The sequence below is a fragment of the Bombina bombina genome, chromosome 2, assembly GCF_027579735.1.
Source record: "Bombina bombina isolate aBomBom1 chromosome 2, aBomBom1.pri, whole genome shotgun sequence".
NCBI classification, from domain to species: Eukaryota; Metazoa; Chordata; class Amphibia; order Anura; family Bombinatoridae; genus Bombina; species Bombina bombina.
Genome location: NC_069500.1, coordinates 474,518,027 through 474,541,799, shown reverse-complemented (window position 1 = coordinate 474,541,799; position 23,773 = coordinate 474,518,027). Strand labels below are relative to the sequence as shown.

Sequence of the window (23,773 nt, the reverse complement as noted above, 5' to 3'; positions counted from 1 at the left end):
AGAATTCTTATTGTTTTAAAAGATAGATAATCCCTTTATTACCCATTCCCCAGTTTTGCATAACCAACACAGTTATAATAATATACTTTTAACCTCTGTGATTATCTTGTATCTAAGCCTCTGCAAACTGCCCCTTTTTCAGTTCTTTTGACAGACTTGCAGTCTAGCCAATCAGTGCCTGCTCCCAGATAACTTCTCGTGCACGAGCACAGTGTTATCTATATGAAATAAGTGAACTAACATCCTCTAGTGGTGAAAAACTGTTAAAATGCAATCTGAAAGAGGTGGGCTTCAAGGTCTAAGAAATTAGCATATGAACCTCCTAGGTTAAGCTTTTAACTAAGAATACCAAGAGAACAAAGCAAAATTGGTGATAAAAGTAAATTGGAAAATTGTTTAAAATTACATGCTCTATCTGAATCATGAAAGTTTATTTTGGCCTAGACTGTCCCTTTAAGCATCCAATAAAAGAAAAGTCTGGAGTGTTTCAGTGTTTACAGGTGAAACTCGAAAAATTAGAATATCGTGCAAAAGTTCATTTATTTCACTAATGCAACTTAAAATGTGAAACTAATATATGAGATAGACTCATTACATTCAAAGCAAGATAGTTCAAGCCGTGATTTGTCATAATTGTGATGATTTGTCATTGTCATGAAAACCCCAAATCCACAATCTCAGAAAATTAGAATATTGTGAAAAGGTGCAATATTCTAAGCTCAAAGTGTCCCACTCTAATCAGCTAATTAAGCCATAACACCTGCAAAGGGTTCCTGAGCCTTTAAATGGTCTCTCAGTCTGGTTCAGTAGGAATCACAATCATGGGAAAGACTGCTTACCTGACAGTTGTGCAGAAAACCATCATTGATACCCTCCATAAGGAGGGAAAGCCTCAAAGGGTAATTGCAAAAGAAGTTGGATGTTCCCAAAGTGCTGTATCAAAGCACATTAATAGAAAGTTATGTGGATGGAAATAGTGAGGAAGAAAAAGGTGCACAAGCAGCAGGGATGACCGCAGCCTGGAGAGGATTGTCAGGAAAAGGCCATTCAAAAGTGTTGGGGACTTTCACAAGAGCCACCACACACAGACGGATCCTGGACATGGGCTTCAAATGTTGTATTCCCCTTGTCAAGCCACTCCTGAACAACAAACAACGTCAGAAGCGTCTTACCTGGGCTAATGAAAAACAGACCTGGTCTGTTGCTCAGTGGTCCAAAGTCCTCTTTTCTGATGAGAGCAAATTTTGCATCTCATTTGGAAACCAAGGACCCAGAGTATGGAGGAAGAATGGAGAGGCACACACTGCAAGATGCTTCAAGTCCAGTGTGAAGTTTCCACAGTCTGTGTTGATTTGGGGAGCCATGTCATCTGCTGGTGTTGGTCCACTGTGCTTCATTAAGTCCAGGGTCAACGCAGCCGTCCTTCCTTCTGTAGACGAGCTCTATGGGGATGCTGAATTCATTTTCCAGCAGGACTTGGCACCTGCCCACACTGCCAAAAGCACCACAACCTGGTTCAATGACTGTGGGATTACTGTGCTTGATTGGCCAGCAAACTCGCCTGACCTGAACCCCATAGAAAATCTATGGGGCATTGCCAAGAGAAAGATGAGAGACATGAGACCGAACAATGCAGAAGAGCTGAAGCCGCTATTGAAGCATCCTGGTCTTCCATAACACCTCAGCAGTGCCACAGGCTGATAGCTTCCATACCACGCCGCATTGAGGCAGTAATTGCTGCGAAAGGGGCCCAAACCAAGTACTGAGTACATACAGAATGCATGCTTATACTTTTCAGATGTCCGATATTGTTCTATATACAATCCTTGTTATATTGATTGCATGTTATATTCTATTTTTTTGAGATTGTGGATTTGGGGTTTTCATGAGCTGTAAGCCATAATCATCACAATTATGACAAATCACGACTTGAACTATCTTGCTTAGCATGTAATGAGTCTATCTCATATATGATTTTCACCTTTTAAGTTGCATTAGTGAAATAAATGAACTTTTGCACGATATTCTAATTTTTTGAGTTTCACCTGTATCTGATTCCTTATAGCTTGCCTATTCATAAATTTAGTGTGTAGGGAAAGTAGGAGGAACACAAGAACTAAGCTCAGCTTCCTGAAGGGTTGGGGACCTTTCCACTATATTATTTCTACTAAGCTCTCACTTCAGAAGCTAGAATTAGAAATTTATGGATGAGTTAAAAAAAATCTAATCTGTTATAAACTTTATAAATAGAATATTCTCAGTCATCCCCACAAATGATCTGAAGTCTGCAAGTAAATGTTGTTGTGTCACAGATTACTCAGCATGAGCAGCATAAAATATCAGGATGGTTGTAATGTAATACATGTTTGCACACAGGTAATGAAGATGGTCATGGCATTGATGGTTGCTGAGCCTGGTCATATTCATTATGTGAAGCGTCCTGGAGCTGTGCTGGAATCGGGCTGTGTGGTTGCTCGACTTGACTTAGATGATCCATCAAAAGTCCATCAGGTTTGTTTCTTTCACAATAAGATATATAATATAATGAACAAACTCTCTAACCTGAATATTCTCTTTTGTATAATTTGTCTGGGACTTTCTATCAATTCTCAGGCGGAGCTTTATACTGGGAGCCTCACTCCCCAGCAAAACCTACCCATGATTGGTGAGAAGTTACACCAAGTGTTCCACAGTGTACTGGAGAACTTGGTAAATGTGATGAATGGATACTGTCTTCCTGAACCCTACTTCATTACAAAGGTGATGAGAAACTGAATGTAACTTTACCTCTGTGTTTATGGACATTTTATAATTTGTCATCCATTGTATGATACAAAAAGAGTTTTTATAAGAGTTTGTTTTGTAAATGCAGAGATATAAACATAACTTTTATTACTGGTATTATAACTATTTTATTACTGGTATAGGTAAATAAAAATAGTTAACAACAATAATAATTATATATTACATATGAGCTCATGTAAATTTACCATATGTCCATGTATAAATATGACCACAAAAAATATAGGATGGGAACCAAAGTCTGAAAGTTTTTTTATTTGTGTTGAGGAGGTTTTTTTTCAATGTAGAAATATGTTTAGTTTTTTTTCTTTTAGGTTTTTCTTGTTACTCTTTTTCGATGCATACTTTAGTCTTACATTTATCATACAATGTTACAGGTAAAGGAATGGGTGAACACGCTGATGAAGACCTTGCGCGACCCCTCTCTTCCTCTTTTAGAGCTGCAGGAGATTATGACTAGTGTGTCCACCAGGATTCCACCCACTGTGGAAAAGTCCATACGGAAAGTAATGGCTCAGTATGCCAGCAACATCACCTCTGTCCTGTGCCAGTTCCCAAGTCAACAGGTATGTGTACAGATTAACATCTGCAGTTTTGTGTTTAAGGAGTTTCATCTTCAGCAAAAAAATACGTGTACAAGAACCTCTGTCTCTAGAAGCATGACCGATAATTAAAGGACCAGTGAATATAGTAGATTGGCATGATCAACAAATGCATACTAAAAAGACAATGCAAAGCACTTAGTCTGAACTTCAAATGAGTAGTAAAGGGTTTTCTGACAAATTTCAAAGTTATGTCTATTTCTACTCCCCCCCTGTGTCATGTGACAGCCACGAGCCAATCACAAATGCAAATATGTATATTTTGCACATGTTCAGTAGGAGCCAGTGACTCAAAAAGTGTAATTATAAAAAGACTGTGCAGTAACTAAATTCCAGTTAATTTTGACTTGAGTGTCCCTTTAAATTATCTGTATTTGTTGCATCAAACATTAAAAATATAATGTCCATCGAGGTAGTTCCTGGTCAGCTTTAATGTCCTTTTTGCATCCTCAGATTGCTAATATTTTGGACAGCCATGCAGCCACCTTGCAGAGGAAGGCAGACCGGGAAGTGTTTTTCATGAACACTCAGAGCATTGTACAGCTTGTGCAGAGGTAAGATTTTTCTACATCTGATTGTGGGATATGTCTGACACACTGTAGGTAACTCACTTTCCGCCGGAGATTAAAGGGATGAAAAGGTCAAAATAGAATTGTGCGTGAATGCATTTCAATATTAAATAGAAGCATTTTTGCAATATACTTTCCTTAAGCAAAAATGCTTCTAGAAAAAGCTATTACTGGCTCCGTGGCATATGCACATATGCGATGTGTGACTACAGCATCGCAATTCAAACACAATGTCTGCTCAGCTGGCAGCGGTGTGTACTGCATCAGTGAAGACTTAATTTGTAGAAGGTGTGGTGTTTGAATGCTGGTGCACAGGGCACTCCCAGCATATGTGCGTATGCTGCAGACACAGCAAATTAACGTTTACTAGAAGAATTTTTGCTGATGGAAGTATATTGCCAAAATGCGTCTATTTTAAAATTTAAATGCACCCTAGCACATTTCAGTTTTGACCTTTTTATCTCTTTAAAAAGCAAAGAGGGCACAACTGCTACAACAAAAGTGCCATGAGGTAGATTCTGCATTGTTTTTAATTTACCATACAACACAAAACTGTGTTTCCGTATACAGAACAGTATTACTAATACATCTTTTGTGCCATTCTTCTACGTATTGTCCACCTCCTGTATCCTCCTGTATCCTGAAAATGTGGCTTTGGTTTGGTACAGAGACTTTCCTTTTTAATTCTGTAAAAGTTATCATTAACAAACTTACTACAGCACAGATAGTTACCTAAAGTATTACAATAAAAGGCTTAGTCATAACAGCTGCTCTAAAGACTTTAAAGTTATTAGAGAATATGTCCCTGAAGCCTTAATGTATAATTTACCACACACCTAAAATGTAATGATATTTTCAAATACGTAAAGGGACAATTAAAGTCAAAATTTAAAATTCAAATTCAGATTGAGTATGCAAATTTTTTTAAATTTTTTTTTTTTTTAAAAACAAGCTTTATTGTATGACATTGTACGATACAACAGTGAAAACCACAAGTTTAACAATCTGCATGGGGTGTATGATGATCCTGCCGCACCGCACGGCTTCAGTCCTTAAAAAATACATCATATTATAGTCCATCAACTTTTAATATTAAGGTGGGATTAAGTGTCCACCTATTTGAGCTTGTCTTACAACATTTTTATTTTTACTCCCCGTTAGTGTTAGGGTATATTTTCCCCCTCTGTGGGGTCAAGTACCAACGACTCATAAACTTATAATGCATTTCTTGGATGTTAACTGATACAGAGGCCTTTTTTGCTTTCTCAAATATTTTATTCCAGTCTTCGGTCTCTATGACTTGCCCAAGCTCTTTATGCCAGGCATGCACATATGAAGGCAGACTATGGTCTCCTTTTGTAAGGAGGATTTTATAGAGTTGTGATATAAGGTGTTTTGGGAGTTGGGTTGTTACACACAGGCTCTCGAAAGGAGTTTTTTGCTAAAATGCGCTTTGTGCCTGGCTGTTGAGTAATAATGAGTGAGCTGTGCCACACAGAACCAAGAGGAGAACGTGTGGGCATCCCACTCTGCAAGCTCGGCCTGTGGTTTGATTTTCCCTTGGTGTAGGACATCCGTGAATGTGTTATCCTTTAGGGCCCCGTGCGCCGCGTCCCAGCCCAATGTCTGGGTTCTCTTTTATAGGGGTTAAGGAAGAAACATATGCCTCCCTTCGAATCAAACTGTCCCACATAGATAATATTTCCTTTAAAAGTGGGTAGTGATCAATTAAGTCAGTACGCCTAGACGGTGAAACCTATGCTAGAGATCCGACATTCCCCCTTTGTAGTATCTCGCAATCTATCTGTGTCCATGCCTTGCTCTTAGGATTGTGACACCACTCAAATAATCTTTGTAGGTTTATGGCCTTTCGGTAAACTCTCAAGATGGGGAACTCCTACCCCGCCCCTCTCCCTAGGGAGATATAATGTTTTGCGATGGATTCTGGGTTTAATCCCGTTCCGTATAAATGTTTCTATGGACATCTGTATATTTGGTGTAGTAAGTGTGAAGGAGTGGAGATCGTTATAGTCTGCAGAATGTAGAGAACCCTAGGCAAAATATTCATCTTGACAATGTTGATCCGGCCCAACCATGACACCTTTTTGTTCTTCCAACTGGAAAGGTCTTTCACAACATCATCTCTGATTGCCCTATAGTTAAGATCAACTAGTTCCCTTATTTATGAAGTAAGGGTGATGTCTAAGTATTTAAGAGATAATGGTGCTATTTTGATAGGGCATTGCTGTCTCAGCTTGTCAAATGTGCTAGTGGGCTCTGTTACATTTAGTATTTTGGTTTTTGAAGGGTTTAAAAGAAAATTCAATACAAACTCTGCAAGAGTTGCCTGGAAAGTCGGTATTGTGTCTGAAATTGTTAGGAGAATGTCATCCGCATACATCGCGATCTTGTGTTCAGTATTACCTACTTTAATGCCTTTTATTGCTGGGTTTGCACGGATCCTGCAAGCTAATGTTTCTATGGTAAGAGCAAACAGAAGCGGAGAGAGAGAGAGGGCAGCCCTGTCTCGTACTATTGTTGATTGGAAAGGAATCAGAAAGCATGCCATTAACCCGCACTTTAGCGTTGGGCGTTGAATAAAGTGAGAAGATGCTATTTATGAATTTGGGCCCAAAACAAAACTTAATCAATGTGTGGTGCATAAATGCCCAGCTCACCCGATCAAACACTTCTCCACGTCTATGGATATCAAAGCTAGAGGGATATCATTAATTTTGGCATGGGTAATAAGTTGCAGAACCTTGAGCGTGTTGTCTTGGGCTACTTGGGCTGGGATGAATCCCACCTGATCCGTTGAAACCAACTGGGGTAGGAACCTGTTCAATCTGTTGGCTAATATTTTGGCTAGTATTTTGATGTCCGAATTTAGAAGGGAACGAGTATGCAATTTTAAACAACTTTCCAATTTATGTCTGCTATCTAATTTGCTTTGCCCTCTTGTTATCCTTTTTTGAAAAAGCAAACCTAGGCAGGCGCAGGAGCAATAATGCACTACTGGGAGCTAGCTGCTGATTGGTGGCTGCAAATATATGCCCCTTGTCATTGTTTCTCCTTCAACAAAGGATGACAAGGGAATGAAGAACATTTGATAGCAGAAGTAAATGGGGAAGTTCTTTAAAATGATATGCTCTATCTGTATTTAAACAACATTTTTGGGTTTGTGTCCCTTTTAAGTACTTTAATAAATATTAGGAGGCTATTGGGGAAGTAACTGCGGTCTCTTCTAGATAACTTGATGGACATCTAGGCCTTTATCTCTTCAACTTGTATAAATGTTTCGGTTAATTTACAAGGATATAGAACATTCTTTCACTCTTAATTTACCTATTCACTACAAAAAAACTCATTATGGGAACTGCTTATGCTGGAAAGGATATGGGTAAGAAGGTAGATTGTAACACTCTTAGTGGACTTGTCCCTTAAATTCTTCCTTGTGGACTTTAACAACACCTGTTAGCTTTGACGTGTCTGGGGTCCAACTGCCAGTCAGCCTGGTCATATTGTTTAGAGGGAAATGAAACCTAAACATTTCTTTTGTGTTTCAGACAGAGCATAACATTTTAAAACAAAGTTTCCAATTTACTTCTATTATCAAATTTGCTGCATTCCCATGATATTCTGTGTTGAAGAGATACCGAAGTATGCATCTGGAGCACTGCATGGTAGGATATTGTGCTGTCATCTAGTGCTCTTGGAAATGGATAACATTCTTGCAAAACTGCTGCAATATAGTGCTCCATAAATGGTCCAGCTCCTAAGCATACGTGTCTGCTTTTCAACAAAAGATAACAAAAGAACAAAGAAAATTTGTTCATAGATGTAAATTAGAAAGTTATTTAAAATGTGCATGCTCTATCTGAATCATGAAAGAAAAATTTTGGATTTCATATCCCTTTGATTAAACAAGTAGCTGACATCAACAGAAATAAAAATAAACTATCATGGCACATGTTTACATCAATTATAATGTCATTACAACTCTCAATAACCCTTTGGCTACTTATTAGAGCAAAAATACAGCTTTGCTTTTAAGTAGACTTCCAGCACAATTATGGAGTACATTGACATGTTTCTACATGACCAAGCACTTCTGGCAACTGTTTATTGATTATTGTTTTATTCACACATTTTTTTTTTCCTTCTTATTTTCTTCAAATTTCTACTGTTCATCAATGATCCTTCAAATCCTGTGCTGCACTGTATTCATACCTATAAATAACTGTAAGCATTGTTTTCTGCTGTGGCAATTATATGACTTGTTCTAATGTATCTAGATTTGGTGACTATCTGTGCTTTAGGGACATTGTACACTAGATTTTTCTTTGCATAAATGCTTTTGCAGATGATTAATTTATATAGCCCATCTGGCAGTGTTTTTGTAACAATATAAAGTTTTGCTTTGACTCTTAACCAAGCCCCAAAATATCAGATTTAGACCCAAGTACACACACTTCTGCTGCTCTTGTTTGTGTAATGGGTCTTTTCATATGCAAGGCAGGGGGAGTTTATGCTTTTCAAACTTTCTCAGATCCTTTCACTGGGTGTCACAGCCTAACGTCATCAACAGTGCTAAACTGGGACCTTCTAAGTAAGTTTTTAAAAGGTTAAACACTGGATTTTAAGATCCCCATCTGTGCATATTCTTCTTTTCTAGTAGTGTCTATTACATTACGTTATATGAAAATTTGTGTACAGTGTCACTAAGCACCACCATTTAGTTATTGACTTGTTGAATTTAATTTATTTTAAAATTAAAAAATAAAACGTAGGCTTGCATCTTTATTTTTACAATTCCGAAATATGGCTTGGGTTCATTACAGATACTTCTGAATGATGTAAAAGTTAACATTAACACTTACTACAACACAGACAGATATCCACCTATTAAATAGATGCTTTTGCAGTATTTTAAAACGACTACAGTACAGCTGCGTCTAACATTTTCCAGTGCTGACAAATAGCTTGCTCAGATGATTTAAGGGCATATCTGCTCCAGTCTAGCTGCAGATATGCTCCCAGCCAATCCAAAACCAATACAGTTATAAGCACGATTTTGTGGCTAGTGGAAATTAATAGAGGCATCTGTATCTTCAAAATTTTCGTTCTGCAAAAGCATTTTGTTTTTGACAGGTAAGTGCTTTTCCTTTGATCACTTAAACTGTCAAGTGTAAAAAGTTATTGGAATTAAAGTGACGAGGATGTGTCAAAATCATTTTATTTTAAAGCTGATAAGTTTGGAAATGATGCTAAACTGTGAAGACCATCTTCTTCAGATCTAGGGGAGATAACAGCAAAAACAGAAACCATAGGTGCGATTTATATCTCATATATCTAGATCAGTCAAACTAGATGTCAATTTCTGTTACTATGTTAACTATTTTTGGTGATTTCTATATAATTAAACTCTTTCATGTCCTAGGTATCGCAGTGGAATTCGTGGCTACATGAAGTCAGTGGTACTTGATTTGCTAAGAAAATACTTACAAGTGGAAACACAGTTCCAGCACTGTAAGTAGCCAACTACTAATAGGAATAAATAGTTAAGAATATCGTAGCTGATGTAATGCTTTCAGTCTTGTTACCAGGGTAGTAATTACAGGGGTCGCAGAAGTCTCAATTGAGAATGGCCCCTCACCTCTAGGGGGCCTATCTGGCCATGTAATTGGTTTTGCTATAGGGGGCCTGGTGGAGCCCAGCTCCTCCTGCATTATGCTTGGCAACTCTGTGTGTCCCATTGCAAAACAGGGCTCACACTGTACGGAAAATTATGAATTTGGCATCACAGATATGGTGGAAGGGTTTCCAGGATGGCTGTTACAGTGTGGACATATAAAAAACCTGACATGTTTGTACAAGAGGGCTGGCAAGTTCTTATGTTCTGGTGCAGACTGACCAAAGAGAAGGGCAACAATTAAAAAAGGTAAAGGAAGAAGAGCCCAAGAAAAAAGGGGGACCTTGCTGTCACTACAAATATCCCCTGCAAGATAAATCAAATAAATGGATTATAAAACAGTAAAAAGTGACAGCGCTACTAAGCACAGGTCAGGTGAATTTTAAACCACAATAGCAAGGATTATATATAGCTAGTGCTGAATAACGTATAGAGGCTGAGGCAAGCATGTGTAAACAAAAATATATACAACCTTTAATAGGGTGATTCATTTAGGATTATAAAAAGGGGGCATCTCCCCATAAAAGAAAACTTTAAAACTATAACTTCATAAAAGCGTACAAGTTAGAGATATGACCTATAATGTCTCAAAATAGGTGATATCTATAGTCACAAGACAGTTTGAATGTATGAATGTTCTGATAGATGCCAATGATTCCGTTAATGATTAAGGGTATATTTGGTAAATCTGAGTACCTGATAAGATTGGATGAATATCTCCAGTAGTACTCCTCTTGGCAGATCACCCTACGTATCAAGGGATTGCTAGATGGAAAAATAAGGTTAAGGTGAATACTTTCTGATGGATGTTCAGGCTGTGTGTCGGCTAGTAACACCGTCGGCTAGTAACTTGTACGCTTTTATGAAGTTACAGTTTTAAAGTTATAGTTTTAAGGTTTTCTTTTATGGTGAGACGTCTCCTTTTTTATAATCCTAAATTAATCACCCTATTAAAGATTGTATATATTTTTGTTTACACATGCTAGCCTCAGCCTCTATATGTTATTTAGCACTAGGTATATATAATACTTGATATTGTGGTTTAATATTCACCTGACCTGTGCTTAGTAGCGCTGTCACTTTTTACTGTTTTCTAACCCAAAGAGAAGGGCAACTCACAATCACAGAGAAGCAGTTCCTCTTTCTCCTATGTAGTCATTGGCTTAGCTTCTGATGATTTCAAACACTGTTAAAATGGAGGGGCACATCTCAGCCTTTGCCCTGAGGCCCAGCGAGGTTTATCCCTACTTGTTACATTATATACACATTTTATTAAGAGAATATATTATTTAGATTTCACATATACCATCAGCTTCTTTGTATATAAATAACAGTGCTACGTTATACTGTCTTAAAGTGAAAGTTAATCCTAGCGTTTGTGAAACACTAGGATTGACCACTGGAACAGGTAAAGGGGACTTTCATTCATGAAGTATAAAATACTTCATGCTGAAAGCTCCTTTATTTGTTTCAAGCGTCCGCTCTATTGAGCTGCTCAGGCAGCCCACAGCAGAATACTGTTTTGCTAAGAGGTGACGTTTTTACCTCTTAGCAAATAGCGTGCAGGAAATCTGGCTCCACAGGGTGCCAAGCCAGATTCCCCGCACGGCTATTGGCTAAGAGGTGAAAATGTCACACCTCAAGCAAAATGGCGTTCTACCGTGGGCTGCCTGAGGCGCTCAGTGCGGTGAATACTGCAAACAAATAAAGGAGCTTTCAGCATGAAGTATTTTATACTTCATGAATGAAAGTCCCCTTTATTTGTTCAAATGGTCAATCCTAGTGTTTCGCAAACACTAAGATTGACTTGTCTTTCACTTTAAATTAATTTTTAGCACCAGTATTTGATTACTCAAAATGGGTGCTGCTTTTCTCCAACATTGGTGTGTCCGGTCCACGGCGTCATCCTTACTTGTGGGATATTCTCTTCCCCAACAGGAAATGGCAAAGAGTCCCAGCAAAGCTGGTCACATGATCCCTCCTAGGCTCCGCCCACCCCAGTCATTCTCTTTGCCGTTGCACAGGCAACATCTCCACGGAGATGGTTAAGAGTTTTTTGGTGTTTAAATGTAGTTTTTATTCTTCTATCAAGTGTTTGTTATTTTAAAATAGTGCTGGTATGTACTATTTACTCTGAAACAGAAAAAGGATGAAGATTTCTGTTTGTAAGAGGAAGATGATTTTAGCAGACAGTAACTAAAATCGATTGCTGTTTCCACACAGGACTGTTGAGATGAAGTAACTTCAGTTGGGGGAAACAGTTAGCAGACCTTTCTGCTTAAGGTATGACTAGCCATATTTCTAACAAGACCATGTAATGCTGGAAGGCTGTCATTTCCCCTCATGGGGACCGGTAAGCCATTTTCTTAGTCAAATATAAAAGAATAAAGGGCTTAAAAAAGGGCTTAAAAACTGGTAGACATTTTTATGGGCTAAAACGATTGCTTTATTGGGGCATATTATGCAGATTCTAGCTAATAATTGGCATTATAATCTTGGGGAACGTTTAAAAAACGGCAGGCACTGTGTTGGACACCTTTTTTAGTCTGGGGGCCTTTCTAGTTATAGACTCAGCCTCATTTTCGCGCCATTACTGCGCAGTTGTTTTTGGAGAGCAAGGCATACAGATGCATGTGTGAGGATCTAAGAATCACTAAAAAAGCTTCTAGAAGGCGTCATTTGGTATCGTATTCCCCTCTGGGCTTGGTTGGGTCTCAGCAAAGACTATAGCTGGGACTGTATAGGGGTTAAATTTAAAAACGGCTCCGGTTCCGTTAATTTAAGGGTTAAAGCTCTGAAATTTGGTGTGCAATACTTTTAATGCTTTAAGACACTGTGGTGAAATTTTGGTGAATTTGAACAATTCCTTCATACTTTTTCACATATTCAGTAATAAAGTGTTTTCAGTTTGAAATTTAAAGTGACAGTAACGGTTTTATTTTAAAACGTTTTTTGTGCTTTGTTGACAAGTTTAAGCCTGTTTAACATGTCTGTACCATCAGATAAGCTATGTTCTATATGTATGAAAGCATGTGTCTCCCCATTTAAATTTATGTGATAATTGTGCCATAGCGTCCAAACAAAGTAAGGACAGTACTGCCACAGATAATGATATTGCCCAAGATGATTCCTCAGATGAGGGGAGTAAACATGATACTACATCATCCCCTATTGTGTCTACACCAGTTTTGCCCACACAGGAGGCCCCTAGTACATCTAGTGCGCCAATACTTATTACAATGCAACAATTAACGGCTGTAATGGATAACTCCATAGCAAATCTTTTATCCAAAATGCCTACTTATCAGAGAAAGCGCGATTGCTCTGTTTTAAACACTGAAGAGCAAGAGGACGCTGATGATAACTGTTCTGACATACCCTCACACCAATCTCAAGGGGCCATGAGGGAGGTTTTGTCTGATGGAGAAATCTCAGATTCAGGAAAAATTTCTCATCAAGCTGAACCTGATGTTGTGACATTTAAATTTAAATTAGAACATCTCCGCGCACTGCTTAAGGAGGTGTTATCTACTCTGGATGATTGTGACAATTTGGTCATTCCAGAGAAATTATGTAAGATGGACAAGTTCCTAGAGGTTCCGGTGCCCCCCGACGCTTTTCCTATACCCAAGCGGGTGGCGGACATAGTAAATAAAGAGTGGGAAAGGCCCGGCATACCTTTTGTTCCCCCCCCTATATTTAAGAAATTATTTCCTATAGTCGACCCCAGAAAGGACTTATGGCAGACAGTCCCCAAGGTCAAGGGGGCGGTTTCTACTCTAAACAAACGCACTACTATTCCTATCGAAGATAGTTGTGCTTTCAAAGATCCTATGGATAAGAAATTAGAGGGTTTGCTTAAAAAGATTTTTGTACAGCAAGGTTACCTTCTACAACCAATTTCATGCATTGTTCCTGTCACTACGGCAGCGTGTTTCTGGTTCGAAGAACTAGAAAAGTCGCTCAGTAAAGAATCTTCGTATGAGGAGGTTATGGACAGAGTTCAAGCACTTAAATTGGCTAACTCTTTTGTTTTAGATGCCGCTTTGCAATTAGCTAGATTAGCGGCGAAAAATTCAGGGTTTGCTATCGTGGAGCGCAGAGCGCTTTGGCTAAAGTCTTGGTCAGCGGATGTGTCTTCCAAGACAAAATTGCTTAACATTCCTTTCAAAGGTAAAACATTATTTGGACCTGATTTGAAAGAGATTATTTCAGACATCACTGGGGGAAAGGGCCACGCCCTCCCACAGGATAGGTCTTTTAAGGCTAAAAATAAGCCTAATTTTCGTCCCTTTCGCAGAAACGGACCAGCCTCTAATTCTGTATCTTCTAAGCAAGAGGGTAATACTTCACAACCCAAACCAGCCTGGAAACCAATGCAAGGCTGGAACAAGGGTAAGCAGACCAAGAAGCCTACCACTGCTACCAAAACAGCATGAAGGGATAGCCCCCGATCCGGGACCGGATCTAGTGGGGGGCAGACTTTCTCTCTTTGCTCAGGCTTGGGCAAGAGATGTTCAGGATCCTTGGGCGCTAGAAATAGTTTCTCAAGGTTATCTCCTGGAATTCAAGGAACTACCCCCAAGGGGAAGGTTCCACAGGTCTCAATTATCTTCAAACCAAATAAAGAGACAGGCATTCTTACATTGTGTAGAAGACCTGTTAAAGATGGGAGTGATACATCCAGTTCCAATAAGAGAACAAGGAATGGGATTTTATTCCAATCTATTCATAGTTCCCAAAAAAGAGGGAACATTCAGACCAATTTTGGATCTAAAGATCCTAAACAAATTTCTCAGGGTACCATCGTTCAAAATGGAAACTATTCGAACGATCCTACCTACTATCCAGGAAAATCAATTTATGACTACCGTGGATTTAAAGGATGCGTACCTACATATTCCTATCCACAAGGAACATCATCAGTTCCTAAGGTTCGCTTTTCTGGACAAGCATTACCAGTTTGTGGCACTTCCATTCGGATTAGACACTGCTCTAAGGATTTTCACAAAGGTACTAGGGTCCCTTCTAGCGGTTCTAAGACCAAGGGGCATTGCAGTAGTACCTTACTTGGACGACATCCTGATTCAAGCGTCGTCCCTGTCAAAAGCAAAGGCTCATACGGACATCGTCCTAGCCTTTCTCAGATCTCACGGATGGAAGGTGAACAAAGAAAAAAGTTCTCTGTCCCCGTCAACAAGAGTTCCCTTCTTGGGAACAATAATAGATTCCTTAGAAATGAGGATTTTTCTGACAGAGGTCAGAAAATCAAAACTTCTAAGCTCTTGTCAAGTACTTCATTCTGTTCCTCGTCCTTCCATAGCGCAGTGCATGGAAGTAATAGGATTGATGGTTGCAACAATGGACATAGTTCCTTTTGCACGAATTCATCTAAGACCATTACAACTGTGCATGCTCAGACAGTGGAATGGGCATTATACAGACTTGTCTCCGACGATTCAAGTAGATCAAAAGACCAGAGATTCACTCCGTTGGTGGCTGACCCTGGACAATCTGTCACAGGGAATGAGCTTCCGCAGACCAGAGTGGGTCATTGTCACGACCGACGCCAGCCTAGTGGGCTGGGGCGCAGTCTGGGAATCCCTGAAAGCTCAGGGTCTATGGTCTCGGGAAGAGTCTCTTCTCCCGATAAACATTCTGGAACTGAGAGCGATATTCAATGCTCTCAGAGCTTGGCCTCAACTAGCAAAGGCCAAATTCATAAGGTTTCAGTCAGACAACATGACGACCGTTGCTTATATCAATCATCAGGGGGGAACAAGGAGTTCCCTGGCGATGAAAGAAGTGACCAAGATAATTCAATGGGCGGAGGATCACTCCTGCCACTTGTCTGCGATCCACATCCCAGGAGTGGAAAATTGGGAAGCGGATTTTCTGAGTCGTCAGACATTCCATCCGGGGGAGTGGGAACTCCATCCGGAAATCTTTGCCCAAATAACTCAATTATGGGGCATTCCAGACATGGATCTGATGGCGTCTCGTCAGAACTTCAAGGTTCCTTGCTACGGGTCCAGATCCAGGGATCCCAAGGCGACTCTAGTAGATGCACTAGTAGCACCTTGGACCTTCAACCTAGCTTATGTATTCCCACCGTTTCCTCTCATCCCCAGGCTGGTAGCCAGGATCCATCAGGAGAGGGCCTTGGTGATCTTGATAGCTCCTGCGTGGCCACGCAGGACTTGGTATGCAGACCTGGTGAATATGTCATCGGCTCCACCATGGAAGCTACCTTTGAGACAGGACCTTCTTGTTCAGGGTCCATTCGAACATCCGAATCTGGTTTCCCTCCAACTGACGGCTTGGAGATTGAACGCTTGATTTTATCAAAGCGTGGGTTTTCAGATTCTGTAATAGATACTCTGATTCAGGCTAGAAAGCCTGTAACTAGAAAAATTTACCATAAAATATGGAAAAAATATATCTGTTGGTGTGAATCTAAAGGATTCCCATGGAACAAGATAAAAATTCCTAAGATTCTATCCTTTCTACAAGAAGGTTTGGAGAAAGGATTATCTGCAAGTTCTCTGAAGGGACAGATCTCTGCTTTATCTGTTTTACTTCACAAAAGACTGGCAGCCGTGCCAGATGTTCAAGTATTTGTTCAGGCTCTGGTTAGGATCAAGCCTGTTTACAGACCTTTGACTCCTCCCTGGAGTCTAAATCTAGTTCTTTCAGTTCTTCAAGGGGTTCCGTTTGAACCCTTACATTCCGTAGATATTAAGTTACTATCTTGGAAAGTTTTGTTTTTGGTTGCAATTTCTTCTGCTAGAAGAGTTTCAGAGTTATCTGCTCTGCAGTGTTCTCCGCCCTATCTGGTGTTCCATGCAGATAAGGTGGTTTTGCGTACTAAGCCTGGTTTTCTTCCGAAAGTTGTTTCCAACAAAAATATTAACCAGGAGATAGTTGTACCTTCTTTGTGTCCGAATCCAGTTTCAAAGAAGGAACGTTTGTTACACAATTTGGACGTAGTCCGTGCTCTAAAATTCTATTTAGAGGCTACTAAAGATTTCAGACAAACATCTTCCTTGTTTGTTGTTTATTCTGGTAAAAGGAGAGGTCAAAAAGCGACTTCTACCTCTCTTTCCTTTTGGCTTAAAAGCATTATCCGATTGGCTTATGAGACTGCCGGACGGCAGCCTCCTGAAAGAATCACAGCTCACTCCACTAGGGCTGTGGCTTCCACATGGGCCTTCAAGAACGAGGCTTCTGTTGACCAGATATGTAAGGCAGCGACTTGGTCTTCACTGCACACTTTTGCCAAATTTTACAAATTTGATACTTTTGCTTCTTCGGAGGCTATTTTTGGGAGAAAGGTTTTGCAAGCCGTGGTGCCTTCCATTTAGGTGACCTGATTTGCTCCCTCCCTTCATCAGTGTCCTAAAGCTTTGGTATTGGTTCCCACAAGTAAGGATGACGCCGTGGACCGGACACACCAATGTTGGAGAAAACAGAATTTATGCTTACCTGATAAATTACTTTCTCCAACGGTGTGTCCGGTCCACGGCCCGCCCTGGTTTTTTAATCAGGTCTGATGAATTATTTTCTCTAACTACAGTCACCACGGTATCATATGGTTTCTCCTATATATATTTCCTCCAGTCCGTCGGTCGAATGACTGGGGTGGGCGGAGCCTAGGAGGGATCATGTGACCAGCTTTGCTGGGACTCTTTGCCATTTCCTGTTGGGGAAGTAAGGATGACGCCGTGGACCGGACACACCGTTGGAGAAAGTAATTTATCAGGTAAGCATAAATTCTGTTTTTTTTGGTGGCTGCATTTTTGAAATGCTTCAAAAAGCCATATGTGTGAAGCCGTTTGTATCGACTCTTTATTTATACTGTCAGTAGCATTTTTGTTGAAACCACTGAATAGATACAGTTGTGTAACCAAACAATTTTCCTATAAAAAATGTAATGGCACAAAATGTATACAACAAGAAAAATAGCAGCCAGTAGCTTTCAAAACACTTTTCTTTCCTATGGCATGGAGAGTCCACAACGTCATTCCAATTACTAGTGGGATATTCAACTCCTGGCCAGCAGGAGGAGGCAAAGAGCACCCCAGCAAAGCTGTTAAGTGTAACGTCCCTTACCCATAATCCCCAGTCATTCTCTTTGCCTTTGTCAATGGAGAATGTGCAAAGTCAGTGTCTGAAGAATTTAATCTTTTTATTGGGTACTTTTCCCTGCAAGCAAGGATTGGTCTAGCTGTGTTGGGCTCTATACAGAATAATTGTGTTTCTTTTGTTCCAACCTCGTCTACATAGTAAGTGAGATCCGCTTCGGCAGACATACAATTCTGTTGGCGCCATTTTGGAAATAGCTTTCTATTTCCCACTATGGGCAGTAAGGTTTGCGGTTTGAGCGCATTTTAGATGTCTTCATCATGTAATTTTAAGTACGATCTCTATGTGAGCCTCATTTAAACCTATTCAGTCTTGACCTTCATAGAGGTTTATTCCCCTCCTAAGGTGTTTTGGATCTTTTCCAGATAAGCCCCGCCAAAAAGTTAAGCCCGCCACCCAAAAAAACATGATATGAAACTTGTAATATCTGGAAAAGATCCAAGACTTTTAAATCAGCCGCTTGCTGTAATGTGGTATGAGAGAAACTGCACGCTTTAGGCAAATTATCCAAAAACGGTTAATTCAATGTAAAATATATGCTTGTACACAAGTAGAACAGAAAATAATTTACAAGTTTACCCTTTGTTTTACAAGAACATGTATCCCAGTGACCACTGCACCAGGCTCTAACAAGTTAAATATAACTTGCAGGTTTTAGAATAAAAGATGCCACACACATACAACAAAAAAAAGAAAACTTTTTTTGTGTTCATTTTAACATAACAAAAAAAACTTATACAATTCACGCTTCTGGTGGAAGTTAAACACTCTAAAAACTTACAGCTGTCACTTTAATAAAGTTTGGTGTCTCTTACTTGCTGTGTGGTCTGTCACTCAGCACATCAGCTATCAGCCTTCCCAAACTGCTATGCACAAAAGAAAACACGCAGGTGTAAAAGAAAATAAAGCATCTTGCACGCCTTACCTTTCCCAGTGTATCCCTCTGCTAGTGTATTTATTACCATAATATTCTAAACACTGCTTAGCCTCTCCTCCCATACTAAGCAGCCTCCCCTTCCTTCTTTTGTTGACTGGAACTCAGGTTGCGTAGCGTGCAGAGCGTGCGTGCATTAATAGGATCTTCTGGCAAAAGTGGCGGGGCTTAACTTTTCCCGCGTGCACTTTTTGCATTACTGGCGGGGCTTATCTGGAAAAGATCCGGTGTTTTATATCAGTTTTTTTATGTGTACTGATAATACTGCCTGTAGGATATGAGGGATGAGTTTTTTTTATTATGGGAGTGTTTATTATAATAAATCATAAATACTACAATTTTATTTTTCATGATTTATTTTCTCATACTAAATACAGTACTGTGTTTTTACTAGTAGTTGTCGCCATCTGGTGGCAATGCATTACATATCTCTCTGATTCTGTGGATAAATCTTGAGGGTCTCTCATATGATTAATCTCTTTCTCTGTTCTATTTAACAGGGATTCATATATTATTTATACCCACCTACTTGTGATTACAAATTTCTACAGTTTGTGCATTGTAACTGTATGTTTGTTTAAGATTGTCACCATGTTCATGGTTTATCCCTTTCCTTTTTAAGTATAGGTATATACTGGGCATAGTTATCAATATGATGTCCAATTATCCTGTCTCACATTCCTGTATGTTTTAGGGATTGTTTCAATCTTCATGGTTTATCCCTATATTTCTACAGTACGGTTTAATTAGACTATGTTTTAAACATTACGTCTACTTATATTATCCTTCTTTTCTACAGTAGAATATAGGATTACTATGTTATAAGCACTAGAAATGCTTATCGTATCTTGTGTCTGCTGTGCATATTTAAGACATAAGTAGGGGAATATTAATATTTACATGATTTATTTTTCTCCTACCATGGAAATATCTTCTGCATATTGTTATGTCTTTTGTCGGCTTATTTTTCCTGTTGAACATATTTTATATATGTTTAGGGATTATCCATGTTCGTTGTTTGTTTTGTTTTGCGGTAGAAAAATATATATACTGGAGATTGTTATTAATCTGACCACTTGTGATTCAGTGGGTAAATCTCCAATCTACCAGCTGGATTCCTGTTTTAACCCTAGCTATCCTTACAGCTGTGTATTCAGAAATGCTATGGCATTTAGGGGAAGTCTGAGTAAGGTACGCTATAGTATATAAGTGAGTCATAATGACTATCTCATTTATAGTATGGGTTTAGGGATTATCAACATTTATTTGATTTATCTCTATCCTGATTCATTATGATTCATATAGGTATATACTGTTATTGTTATAAGCATCATAATTGCTTAATTTGCTTGATACATTTTAAATTTATGCTCTAGGGATTCTTAACTTTTTTTGTCCCTTTCCTACCATAGATGATTACTACATTTTGGACTTAGCCTCTACTCCTCGAATTCTACGGGGGTTCTATGGGGCTCTTCTGGCACTAGTCAGATGTTAAGGGATTACAGTGGCATCTGTCCTGGACTATATCTTGGTTTAGGTGCCTTCTTTTCTTTTTGTAATATGTTATTGTCTATTCTATGTTCCCACGGGTAGAAAGTGAATCTGGAGAAGATTTCCCTGGTGCCAGACACCAGGGTGTGTTTCTTAGGAACGATTATAGATTCTCTGTCTATAAAGATTTTGCTGACAAAGGTCAGAAAATCCAAAGCCCTCTGGTGGCTCAGTGGAAAATCACTGGGATACAACATGAGAGACAAGAGTTTAAGACCCCATGGGGGCATGATAGTACCCCCTTCCCAAGGATGACCTCTGGGCGGCTTTAGCTTTCTCATAGACTTGTAGGTCTTCAAAGCAAATGATGGCTCTGTCAGAGGCTTAAACTTCTGACTTCCTGCCTGTCACTTCAGTCCTCAACCTGTCCATCTGTGGCTCAGTGTATGGAAGTAATTGGTTTAATTGTTGCTTCCACGGACATCATTCCTTTTGCTCAGTTCCATATGAGACCCCTACAGTTATGCATGCTCAGACTATGGAACGGAGATCACTCGGACCTATCGCAGAGGATAGCTCTGGTTCCCCTAACTAGAGACTCTCTATCTTGGTGGTTTTCACAGTACCATCTGTCTTAGGGTACATTATTCCTAAGACCATCCTGGGTGATTGTAACCACGGACCCCTTTCAGGCTGGGGAGCAGTTTGGGATTCTTTAAAGGCTCAGGGTCTTTGGACTCAAGATTAGTCTTTTTTTATTCCCATAAACATCTTGGAGTTGAGAGCAATTTACAATACCTCATTAGCCTGGCCTCAAGTAGCTTTAGTCCAGTTTATCAGATTTCAATGGGACAATATCTCCTCAGTGGCTTACATCAATTACCAGGGAGGAACTCAGAGTGCTTTAGCAATGAAGGAGGTGACTCACATTCTCCAGTGGGTGGAGTCTCACGATTGTCTCCTCTCTGCCTTCCGCATCCCAGAGGTGGACAACTGGGAGGAAGTTTTTCTGAGCAGGCAGACTTTTCATTCCAGGGAGTGGGCTCTCCACCCAGAGGTTTTCAATTGAAAACTCTCAAGTGGGGGTTTCCAGAGTTAAAGCTGATGACGTCTCATCAAAACGCCAAGGTTCCAAAGTATGGTTCAAGGTCAAGAGATCCTCAGGCCGCTCTGATAGATGCTCTAGCGGTTCCTTGGATCTTCTCTCTGGCATACCTGTTTCCTCTGTTTGCTCTCCTTCCACGAGTCATTGCTTGTATCAAACAGGAGAGTGCATTGGTAATTCTAATAGCTCCTGCATGGCCTCGCAGGATCTGGTAAGGATGTCATCTCTTCCTCCTTGGAGGTTACCTCTGAGGAAGGACCTTTTAATTCAGGGTCCATTCCTCCATCCAAACCTGGATTCTCTGAAGCTGACTGCTTGGAGATTGAACGCCTAGTTCTGTCTATACGTGGGTTTTCTGAAGCTATCATTGATACTATGCTTCAGGCTTGCAAACCTGTTACTCACAAGATCTACCATAGGGTATGGCATAAATATCTTTATTGGTGAGAATCTAAGGGTTTCTCCTAGAGCCGGGTGAGGATTCCCCATTTCTTTTCTTCAGGATGGCCTGGAGGAAGGTTTGTCAGTCAGTACTCTGAAGGGTCAGATTTCTGCACTTTCTATTCTTTTGCACAAACATCTGGCAGATTTGCCAGATTTTCAAGCTTTTGTTCAGGCTCTTGTCAGATTCAGGCCTGTGTTTAAACCTGTTGCTTCTCTTTGGAGCCTTAATCTTGTTCTTAAAGTTTTGCAGCAGGCTCCGTTTGAGCCAATGCATGTTGTTGATATAAAATTGATATCTTGGAAGGTCTTGATTCTTGCTATTTCTTCCAATCGCAGAGTTTCTGAGCTTTAAGCTCTGCATTGTGATTCCCCTTACCTTATTTTTCATGCAGATAAGGCGGTCCTTCGTACTAAATTGGGTTTTCTCCCTAAGGTGGTGTTGGATTGAAACATTAATCAGGAAATTGTTGTTCCTTCTTTTTGTCCTAATCCTTCTTCTCATAAGGAACATCTTTTGCATAACTTGGATGTTGTGCGTGCTCTAAAATTTTACCTACAAGCTACTAAAGATTTTCGGCAATCTTCTGCCCTGTTTGTGGTTTTCTCTGGAAAGCGTAAGGGTCAGAAGGCAACTTCTACAACCCTTTCCCTCTGGTTAAGAAGTATGATTCGTTTTGATTATGAGACAGCTGAACAGCAGGCTCCTGAGAAAATTACGGCTCATTCCAATAGGGCTGTCTCCTCATCCTGGGCTTTAAAAAATGAAACTTCTGTGGAACCGATTTGCTCGGCGGCAACATGGTCCTCTTTGCATACTTTTTCCAAATTCTACAAATTTGATACTTTTGCCTCGCCTTCTGTTTAGGTCCTGCCTTGTTCTCCCTTCCTTTTCATTCTGTGTCCGCTAGATTGGGTATTGGTTCCCACTAGTAATTGGAATGACGTTGTGGACTCTCCATGCCTCAGGAAAGAAAACAAGATTTATGCTTACCTGATAAATTTATTTATTTCCAGGCATGGAGAGTCCACAACCTGTCCTCTTTTTTTTAAATATAATTCGGCAGTTTTTTCGAGTAAACTTTAGGCACCTCTATACTCTTGTTTTTCTTCTTTTTCCATTTTCCTTCGGCTAAATGACTGGGGATAACAGCTTTGTGGGGTGCTCTTTGCTTCCTCCTGCTGGCCAGGAATTGAATATCCCACTAGTAATTGGAATGACGTTGTGTACTCTCCATGACCGGAAAGAAATGTATCAAATAAGCATAAATTTAGTTTTTTTCAGAAATAATTATTCACAGGCTAAGATAAATTATAAATCTTCTTATAGGCATTTCAAATAAAGATAATCCCGAGTAGCACTTAAAGGGACTGTTCACCCCAAAAATTTCTCCCCTTTAAATTGTTCCCAATGACTCAGTTTACCTGCTGGAGTGTTTTAAATTGTTTACAACTAGCTCCTTTACCCATATTTTGGCATTTGAAATAGCCAATTTAGCCTGTGGTATCCCAACCTATACTGAAAGTTTCTATATTGGAGTATATTCTATTGAATAGCCTAAGTAAACACAGCGAGCAGAAGAGATTATACTCTCAGTGGGGGGCATTATAGTTAAGTAATAAAATGATAAAAGTCTGTGTACACAAAGTGATAACATAATGAAATCTGATATTACCTGAAGCTCAGCCCATTGTAATAGGCTATGGTTTAAAAGCACAAAACCAGCTACTTCATATACACAAATAAACCTGAAACTGCAATTTCTCATAAATGTTATACTCTGCAGCTGGTATAACAAGTCATTGAAAATACATTCATATAAAAACTATTTTACAGTGTACTGTCCCTTTAAAGGGGAATCCAGCATGGCATAATAATTTGTGCTTTAATTGCACTTTGCAAATTGTTTTCAGGGATAAGATCCATGTTTTATGTTCATGTTTTCTGATTTATTTGTTTCAAAACCAGATAATATAATATGTGAATAG

The 23,773-nt window shown here is 39.6% G+C and overlaps 1 protein-coding gene across 4 annotated transcripts in view; it reads left to right on the top strand.

The window, feature by feature from the left end:
- The window catches only part of ACACB (acetyl-CoA carboxylase beta), a 350,436-nt gene that overhangs the window by 203,506 nt on the left and 123,157 nt on the right, over positions 1-23,773 (top strand). For all 4 annotated transcript variants that reach the window (XM_053702123.1, XM_053702121.1, XM_053702122.1 and 1 more), the window contains 5 exons: positions 2,377-2,511; positions 2,614-2,760; positions 3,180-3,368; positions 3,858-3,958; positions 9,414-9,502. In XM_053702123.1, the coding sequence (XP_053558098.1) occupies positions 2,377-2,511; positions 2,614-2,760; positions 3,180-3,368; positions 3,858-3,958; positions 9,414-9,502 (661 nt within the window). The remainder of the gene's footprint in view (positions 1-2,376; positions 2,512-2,613; positions 2,761-3,179; positions 3,369-3,857; positions 3,959-9,413; positions 9,503-23,773) is intronic.